The sequence below is a fragment of the Microcebus murinus genome, chromosome 6 (assembly GCF_040939455.1).
Source record: "Microcebus murinus isolate Inina chromosome 6, M.murinus_Inina_mat1.0, whole genome shotgun sequence".
Taxonomy (NCBI): Eukaryota; Metazoa; Chordata; class Mammalia; order Primates; family Cheirogaleidae; genus Microcebus; species Microcebus murinus.
The window spans coordinates 45473536-45483335 of record NC_134109.1 but is presented as its reverse complement, the minus strand read 5'-3'; the positions used below and the strand labels follow the sequence as shown (position 1 = coordinate 45483335).

General features: G+C 40.4%; 1 protein-coding gene across 1 annotated transcript in view; it reads left to right on the top strand.

The window, feature by feature from the left end:
- Window positions 1-1421: 1421 nt before the first annotated feature.
- The window catches only part of STYX (serine/threonine/tyrosine interacting protein), a 38047-nt gene continuing 29668 nt past the window's right edge, over window positions 1422-9800 (top strand). The window contains exon 1 of the mRNA XM_012758021.3: window positions 1422-1821. Coding sequence (XP_012613475.1) covers window positions 1765-1821 — 57 coding nt within the window. The 5' untranslated portion in view covers window positions 1422-1764. The remainder of the gene's footprint in view (window positions 1822-9800) is intronic.

The following is a 9800-nucleotide window of genomic DNA, read 5'->3' as shown; positions in this document are numbered from 1 at the left end:
CTTCCAGAAAAAATTCTCACAACACAATTTTGCATATACTACAATTTCAGGAGATTTATTATTTCCCAAGCTCATACACAAACTATATAGGTACCTGGCTAACGGTGTATGATATAGGGGATGTTAATGTCAGAAATTTTCAAAACAAAATATCTGTTACCTATACACAATTCTTTCTCATGTGATGTGGCAAAAATAGCTTTAACAAATTATGTAAGGGAATCATCATTGGGCATCAATTAAGATTATTTTATTAAAGGCACTGTTAAAAAACACTCAACTTCAGTTTTATAAACCTAAAGAACCAAAAATATATGAACTGGTTAATTACACAATCATTCTTCAAATTAAAAACTTACTAGAGTAATTAATGCGCTTTTTTGTAATTTTAAAAGGTGAAAAACAAAATAGTTTTAGAGAAAATGCAGCACTTAAGTTGACCATCTAATATTATTAAAACAGTTCTATGTGTGGGCAATGCATTGTGTAATATGACAATATGAAAAAGAATGTAGGGGTAGGTCTAAATCAGATATGTGATCCTTTCACTTTTATCCATTGTAATTTGCATTTAATGGGTGACCATCTTGCCTTTTACTTTTACGCCGTTAGTACTTTAAAAAATCAGTTTGGTGTACAAACCTTTTCAGTGTGGGTTCTTACATTCCTAAGCTTGAGTTTCCTCATCTGTTTAAAAACAAAAAAGGGTAATAGTTTTCTTTCTAGGCCCAGAGAGTCTATTCCTAACTTTTATTAACAATGTAGTATTAACTCCCTTTAAAAGACACGGAAAGCCACGTAGTGTAATATTATGTAGAAATATTAATAAACTCAATTAACGTGAGACACCTTATGGTATCGGCTACAATTTATTGAGAGTGAGGTATTAGTTTCTCATCTGATGACTTTTGAAATTTTTTCTTGGGATTTTCTAGTTAATCTAAATTTAGTTGTCATATTTCCCAGTATTCTTAAAATATCTTTAAGAATTTTTAAAGTACTGAACTGTTATTTTATGTGTAGCACAACGTGATTTTAAACAGAACTCTTCATTTATTACTCTTTTGGTTATAACCTCACCACACATCGCGCAGAATTCTGAGAGGGGAGAAACTACAGCTTTCTTTTCGGATGCCAGTTTCTGGCGGGTAAGGTGTTTTGCCCGTTTGTTCTCGGACTAAAAGGATCTACATCCTCTCTGGAAAGCGCGGAGCTGCCTTTCCCAGGCCCTTTCCTGGTTCACCCCCAACGCAGCCCCTCCTCCTCCTCTCCGGGCGAGCTCCGGCCGAGGCGCCTCCGAGGCCCCGCCCCCCGCGTCTGCGCTCTCGTGAAGGGGCGGAGCAGGGCGGCGGCGCGCTGACACCTGGCGGCGGCGGAGGGCGGGCCGAAGGCGAGCGTGGGCTGGGATTGGCTGGGGCGGCGTGGGTGAAGGGGGTGGGAAGAAGGAGGGGAGACGGTTGTAAGGCTCGTGCTTGTGCCGGATCCTGGGCTGCCTGGGGGGCGCGGAGACTCAGGGGGAGGAGACGGCAGCGGCATGGCGGCCGGGTGTAAGACTCCCAGCCCTCCTCTTCCCCCCTGTCGCCGTCGCCGCCACTGGGGTCTCTGGGACCCTCTAGTCTGCGTGTGTTAGTTGTAAGCCCGGCGCCCGTTTGTCAACCCTCTGCTCCACCGGCCCTCCTTCCTTTTACCGCCACTGCCAGCCCGAGGGTCGAGCCGGCGGGATAACATCTTCCCACCCCACCCACCAGCCTGCGGGCCGGGACCATGGAGGACGTGAAGCTGGAGTTCCCTTCCCTTCCACAGTGCAAAGAAGACGCTGAGGTGAGTGTGTCCCATGACTGCCACGCACAGGCCTCCCCTTGTGGCTCCGGCCGAGGGGCGACCCCAGGCCCCAACCGTCGCAGCCTCCAGCTGCATAGGAGCCCTGCCTCCTGAGGGCATCCCGGGACCTCTGGGGCAGAGCGGTCGCCTCTGAGTTTGAGTTCCTCAGGCGGGGGGGCAGGGGTTGGTATACTGAAATCTGTTCAGATGAGAAAAAGCTATCCCTTAACCTCTAGTCTCGGCATCTAGGACTGACTTGGAGTAAAGTTCCCCTTTTGTTGCCAAAACAATACGAGGGTAAAGTTGTTTTTATCTCAGTTTGAGGAATATCTTTGGTGTCAACAATTCACTTGTGGAACTCACGGCCCCACATGTGGAATAGACCTAGGGTCTGAAGTTTGTTTGGAAGTGCACCTTCGAAAAGTTCTCCGAAGTTTTTTGTTTCTTTTTAGGCAAAGCTATGACCAGGAGAATAAAATGTCTCAAAGCTAACTCACTTGAATCTGAAAACTTTAATCAAAAATCTTGCCCTTTGAAGGAATCTTAGTATTGAGACTAAAATTCTTTATACTTTGGTCTCCTGATTTCTAATTCGGTGCTCTTTTACTCCACCTTATTTCTCTGCCTAACGTTTCTATTGGGATTTTTTTTTTCATCTATTGCTAGTTTAAAATAGTTTATAGTATTGCAGACTACTAAATTAGAGTCTTCTGGAGGCTAAATTAGTACCAGGACGAGGATACTCAGTAATGCTTTAGAAGGATCAAGAAAGAAAGAAAGCTAAAATTTATCGTTTTAAATATCTTAATTGGGAAGATAAAGCCTTAATTTGGGGAGACTACTTTATTCCAAATATTCATTCTATTGAATGCCTTCGTTGGGGTTCACATTTTTAAAAAAATTCCTATTTATTTTGAGACAGGGTCTTCATCTGACCCCCAGGCTATAGTGCAGTTTCCTGATCATAGCTCACTGCAGCCTCAAACTCTTGAGCTGAAGCAATCTTCCCGCCTCAGCCTTTCAGATAGCTGGACAACAGGTGCATTCCATGCTGCAATAATTTTTAAAAATTTTTGAAGAAACGAGATCTCACTGTGTTGCCCAGGCCTCAAGCAATCCTTCCAATTTAGCCTCCCAGAGTGCTGGTATTACAGGTGTTGAGTCACTGTCCTGGACCACAGTTTTAGTTGAAAGGCTCTCTTGATTGTCGTAGTGATGCTTGAAATTGGATATGTTTTAAGAATAGACTCTTAAATAAGAAAACAGGTTGTATTTATTCTAGTTAGGAAAATGAGTTTGCACTTTAACATACAATAATGTGAATGAAGTGGGGTATGCTTTTATATCCTCAAAGTGATTCACTAATGTCAGCACCACAAGCAACCTTAGAAATAATGTAGAGCATTCCCACATTCCAGGTGAAGAAATTGTACCTTAGAATAAGTTATATGCTGAGGTAACACAGTAGCACAAAACCTGGGAGAACCTTGGCCTCCTGATGCCTAATTCTTTTCTGGCCTGTTCTTAAAAGTTCTGGTTTAAAATTTTTTCAGACTTTACATTTAATCTTTTATTGTGTATATAATTTTGTATGTCTTATCCTTGCAAAAATTATAAATTCTTGCTGGGTGTATAGCTGTCATCTTTTCCTTGTGGGACTGTTGAAAGTACATTCTGTTTCTCTACGGTGCCAGATGTGTGTGGGTTTTTCCCCACGTACCAAGCAATTCTCTAGCAGCCACCAGCTGGGTGTCCTATAATTCAGTTAAATTCAATCCTGACGTTCATCTACCTGAATTTAAGAGTTAGATACCACAGGTTCATGGTTCAGTCCCGCAAGACTGCCCCTCACTTCAAATGCCAATCACAAGTAGTAGCTTGTCACCTATACTTCTGACCCACTGGTTGTAAATCAGGGTTCCCACTACCCCCTCCTTAGGTTCAGCTAATTTGCTAGGATGGCCCACAGGACTCAGGGAAATACATGTACCGGTTTATTATAAAGAATATTACAAAAGATGCAGATGAACAGAAGGAAGAGATGAATAGGACATGGTATGGAGGAAGGGGCATACCACCATTCTGGCACTCTAGGAATTCAGCAATCAGGGAAATTCATCAAGTCTTGCTGAAGAGTTTCTGAGCTTAATCTCCAACCCCTCCCACCCCACCGTGCTTTCTACAGAGGTCAGTGGGTACATCAAACTGAAAGTTCCAACCCTCCAATCACATGGTCATCTTGGTGACTGGCCCTACCCTTTATTAGTATAAAGTCATTTATGCTCAAAAGTGGCTGATATAAATAACAAAAGACACCCCTATTACAGGAAATTCCAAGGGTTTTAGAGGACAGTGACAGAAACTGGGGCCAAAAACATATATACATTTCACATTATATCACAGGGACAGAAGTAATGCTTAAAGCCTAATTGATAGTGATGCAAGTATTGTCTACTGAAAGCCAGTTCATTCTGTATTTCAGAGCATTGGATGTTTGGTCTATTTTGGTTACATGTAACAAAACCAGCTCAGACTAGCTTAAGCATGAAAAAAAAAAAGAACTAGAACTAAGTAAATCCTGAAAAAAAAAGAACTAGAACTAAGTAAATCCTGAAAAGTAGTGGTGCAACTAGTCTCAAGGACTTGACTAGACTCAGGTATTATAATGCATCAGAACTGCCTGTCATAAGTACTTGTCTCTACTTTCTCTCAGGGTCTCTGCTTTGTCTCTGGCTTCTCCAGGATTTGGAGCTTGGCTGTCAGCTGCTCTGGGGTCACACCCTTGTAGAGCTTGCTTACCAAGGAATAAAAGCACCCCTCTCCTAGCTTCAGTATTTAAAATCTAGGGGATTGGCCTATTTTAGGTCATGTGACCACACTTTAGAACAGTCACTGTAGCCAGGAAGCAGTGAATACAATGAGGAGCCCAGTCAAGGTCATATCCCTAATTCCTTGGCTTGAGAGGTGAAGTTTATCATTGATAGCCCTCCCACTAAAACCTGGGAGCATTTCCACAGATAGAGGGTGCTTTCTGGATAGATAAAATTCTAAATAGGGGCCACATAAATAAAGTATTAAATAGGAGCATGCCATAACTCATAATGAACTGACTAATAAAATAGAATGTTAATTTTCTAATTTCCAGTGAGATATAGAAAGTATCAAATGGTCTTAATGTAGTTAGGGTGATTGACCAGCATTGTTTCTTCCACACAAGAAATACTACATGGAAAGACAAATTATAGTCCAAATCTTGCTTTAGTAAAAATGGAATTCAAGTAGATTTTAGTGAATGCTTTTAATGATTAATATAATCAGGGTATGATAGTTTGATGATCCTATCACCTCTATAGGAATGTTACTTCCAACTTTCTTGAAATACTAGTCAGAGCATTCTTCATATAGGAGAGTGCTAACAAAAATTTAGTGCAGATCAGTCAGTTTGCAAAAAGATTGTCATTCCTTTGTTTAAAAGTTTTCCATGATTTCTGATTGTTGTCAGGATGACATTCAAACCCTTACCATCATCTCGAAGGTCCTGTGTTATCTGGCATCTGTCTACTTCTCTAACTTCATTGTGAGCTACTCTTCTCCTAGCTCATTCTTCTGTAAGCCGTATCCATATTCATCTTCTTTCAGTTCCTAGAATGCTTTAATTTCCCCCCTACTTCAGGGCCTTTGCATTTGCTTTTTTCCCCAGCCATGGCTGCCAGCATTCTCCTTGCACTAACCTAATTAATGATTTACTCTTGGGTTAGATCTCACTTTAGGCAAAATTTCTTCAGAGAAGCTTTCCCTGATTTTGCCAACTCTTCCTGCTCCTCTCCTTGTCTTCCAGACTAGTTCAGTTCACCAGGTACTGTAGCACTTGGTACTTTTATACCTACCTTTATAATGGTTATCATACTTACAATTTTTGGTCATTGTTTATTTTCCATTGAACCTTTGGCAAGGAACTTAGCCACCAGTTAATTCCTGACTTATTTGCCACTGTTACATTTATTTAACATAGTGTCTGGAATATACCATAAACTTAACAAATGTTTGTTCAATTAGTGAAAGAGTCTTGATTGGTTTTATTTGTGCCAAGGTAACAGTTTTTTCGTTGTGAGGAAGTAAAAAAGAACAACTTAGAGTATCAGTTTTTAAGCAGATTAGTTGTATAGCTAGGAGTATTTTATAATTCAAAAATTAATCTTTTATCTTCTCTTCTGATAGAAAGTGAAATGTAATTTCTTTCAATTGCAGTTTAGCAACTTAAATGTTACCCTTTCCACTTTCCTTTTTCTTTTGATTCTCATAGTACAGAATTAAAAATAAGAATGACTTAATATCTCTGATGATCCTTCTCCGAGATCCTTTATTTAGAATGGTGCTTTTTAAGCCTGACCATAGAGTGGAATCACCCAAGGAGCTTTTAAAAAATACCCATGCCTGGGCTTTACTGGTGCAGATTCTGTTTTAATTTGTCTGAATGAAGCCTGGTGTTGAATGGAGCCAGACAATTCTAATGCACAGCCAGGTTTAAAAGTGAGTAATTTAGAAGTATCTTACTTGGATGCGCTTCTGCTTCTCCATTCCCCTGACCTCCTAGCCCTCTCTTTTTATTTGAGTGAAAAAAATCTCCTTTCCTCCTTTGGTTTAAGCAAAGGTTGAGCTAGGTATGAGAACTAAAGGAAAAAGACTTACTGACAGAGAAACTCTAATATTAATTTTTCTATTTTGTGAATTGTTTCAGCTCGGGTATACTATTCTCATGATTCCCCCCCTCAGCTCTCTGCCTGTATAAAATTTGTATTCTAAGTGTTGTATATATAGGATTGAGTACTATCCAAGGTTTCAGAGGTCCACTGAGCATCTTGGAACATATCTCCCATGGATAATTGGGAACTACTGTATTTCTAAAAGTTAATGTTTCAATCCACCTGATCTGTCTAATGATAAAAATTTTTTATTTTATCTAATGGTTACAGTATGCCCTTCATTGATGCATTTATTTTAGTGTCTTTGAACATTTTTGTAACATTTTTTCCTATCCAAATGCCATTTTATAGATCATGTAACTTTGCATTTTATGAGAAAGAAGGAGAGATTCTGAAGGATGTTTTAATATATGGTACCTTCCAGCTCATGTTGATTTTGGCTTATCTGGCTTGTTTTGGTTTGGTAAATATGGTTGAGCTGCTTGGCTAATAAGTAAAGTTTGGGAAATTGATTCTATTAATTAGCTACAATAGTTAAGTTATTTATAATATATCATTAGTGATATATATGAGGATTCCCCCATTAATACTGCAGTCTCTAAAGTGATGGAGTTTAAGAGCAGCATGAGCAGGCTGAGTGAGATTAAGAATGAGTATGATGCAGGCAAGACTTGGTTATTAAACACATGTTCAGACAGATGGATATCTGGGAGAGCAAGACTATGAACATGAGTGACCTAAAATCTTGATCCAAGGCCAGACCGGTGGCTCACACCTGTAATCCTAGCACTCTGGGAGGCCGAGGTGGGCTGATCATTTGAGCTGAGGAGTTTGAGACTAGCCTGAACAAGAGTGAAACTCTGCCTCTACTAAAAATAGAAAGAAATTAGCTGAACAACTAAAAATGTATAGAAAAAATTAGCGGGGCACAGTGGCACATGCCTGTAGTCCCAGCTACTTGGGAGGCTAAGGCAGGAGGATCACTTGAGCCCAGGAGTATGAGGTTGCTGTGAGCTAGGCTGATGCCACAGCACTCTAGCCTGCGCAACAGAGCAAGACTTTGTCTTCAAAAAAAAAAAAAAAAATCTTGATCCAAGCATTAGCAGGATTTGTAGACATAGCAGGTTTTAAGGTCATGTAAGTAGTAATCAGGGTTAGAGCAACAAACAGGGTGGACTCTAAGTCAGAATCTGTTGATAGCACCAGGAATAGTTTCAGATGAAATTTTCTGTGAGAAAGCTTTCTGAGTTTCAAAGGATCTATACTACAGCAAGTCATAATGTTCCGTAAAGAAGTCTGCATACTTATCTGTCCTGTGAATAGGAATACTTTTTCAATCTCTTCTGCTATACAACTTGCTTTTCACTCCTATAATTAAATCTTCCACATACACACTCATACCCCAAGACCATCTTTCACATTCTATTATATACAGCATTACAGGAAACTCAAAATATCTTTGAAGCCTATTGTTTTGCTTAAAAATTCAGATAAATTTTGCATTCTATTCCATATGTTCATGTTTGGTTTTTTTTTTTTTTTTTGAGACAGAGTCTCAATTTGTTGCCCAGGCTAGAGTGAGTGCCGTGGCGTCAGCCTAGCTCACAGCAACCTCAAACTCCTGGGCTCGAGCGATCCTTCTGCCTCAGCCTCCCGAGTAGCTGGGACTACAGGCATGCGCCACCATGCCCGGCTAATTTTTTATATATATATCAGTTGGCCAATTAATTTCTTTCTATTTATAGTAGAGACGGGGTCTCGCTCTTGCTCAGGCTGGTTTTGAACTCCTGACCTTGAGCAATCCGCCCGCCTCGGCCTCCCAAGAGCTAGGATTACAGGCATGAGCCACCGCGCCCGGCCCATGTTTGTTTTAATATACATATTATTTAAGTTAGCCAGTGAAAGTACTTTTTCCTCTAAAAGAAATCTTTTGGTAAAATTGACACTTTAACAAAAAACATGTCTCTCCTGTGGCTTTGAGTCCCTTCTGACATACTGCCAAGTGAAGGAGTTCAGGAAATGCCACCCCAAAATATGACACCTTGGTATATTGATTACTTTGAGCTGAAGACACTTGAAAAACAGCAAATGCAGGGAGAAGCTTTCTCCCAACACCCCTTATCTGCCTAAAGACAGATCCTCCAAAAGGAAGTCAGTTTCCTCCCAGGGAATTTCATCTATCATGGAAGATTAACTTTTATCACAGGAGAGTATAGGTGGACACTGTACCCATGGTTTGTGACAGACTGTCATCTGTTCTTCTAAGGACCCATTCATCTTTCTCCAGAATCATTTACTCTCCTGTAAGTTGCCTACATACTCCCTCCTCAGTCCCCTATAAAGAGGGTATATCAGATCCTAAATCTCACTGGGTTTTTGGGTATTTTTTCTTTCCTGTGATACTCCCATGTGCATAATAAATTTGTATACCTTTTCTCCTGTTAATCTGTTTATTTCATAGTCTCAGTTGTTGAATCCTCAGTGGGTAGAGAGAAAGTCTTCCCTCCCCTACACAAGTATTTCCCAAAATATATGTACACCATTCCTCTGTATGTGTTGCCCTCTTCTTCTTTTTTTTTTTTTTTGCCTTTCATCATGTACAATTTAGTGATTTCACTGTAGGTAGGTAAGTTAAAAAGTACACATTTCTTTCATTGCTTTTCTTTCCCACAGCTCTTAACAAGTTGCTTGAAAAAAAATAATAATAAGGCTGACTGTTAGACTCCTGGAGAATCTTTATTTTTGTTTTATTTTGAGACAGAGTCTCTGTTGCCCTGGCTAGAGTGCCATGGCATCAGCCTAGCTCACAGCAACCTCAAACTCCTGGGCTCAAGCGATCCTCCTGCCTCAGCCTCCCAAGTAGTTGGGACTACAGGCATGTGCCACCATTCCCGGCTAATTTTTTCTATATATTTTTTAGTTGGCCAATTAATTTGTTTGTATTTTTAGTAGAGATGGGTCTCGCTCTTGCTCAGGCTGGTTTCTAACTCCTGACCTTGAATGATCCGCCCCCCCTCAGCCTCCCAGAGTGCTAGGATTAGAGGCGTGAGCCACTGCGCCTGCCAGGCCAAGGAGAATCTTAAAAAAAGGAAAAAAAATCCATAGAATCTAATCATAGATCACTGAAATGCGCGTCTATCGTGTGCCTGTTCTGTGTAAGGCAGTATGCTCAATGTTAGGGGTACCATGGCTAAAAAGACAAGAGTCTTTGGCCTAAGTTCTTGAAAAGCTTTTCTAAATAAAAAGATTACCATAACATGTTAGTAAGTTAAAGAA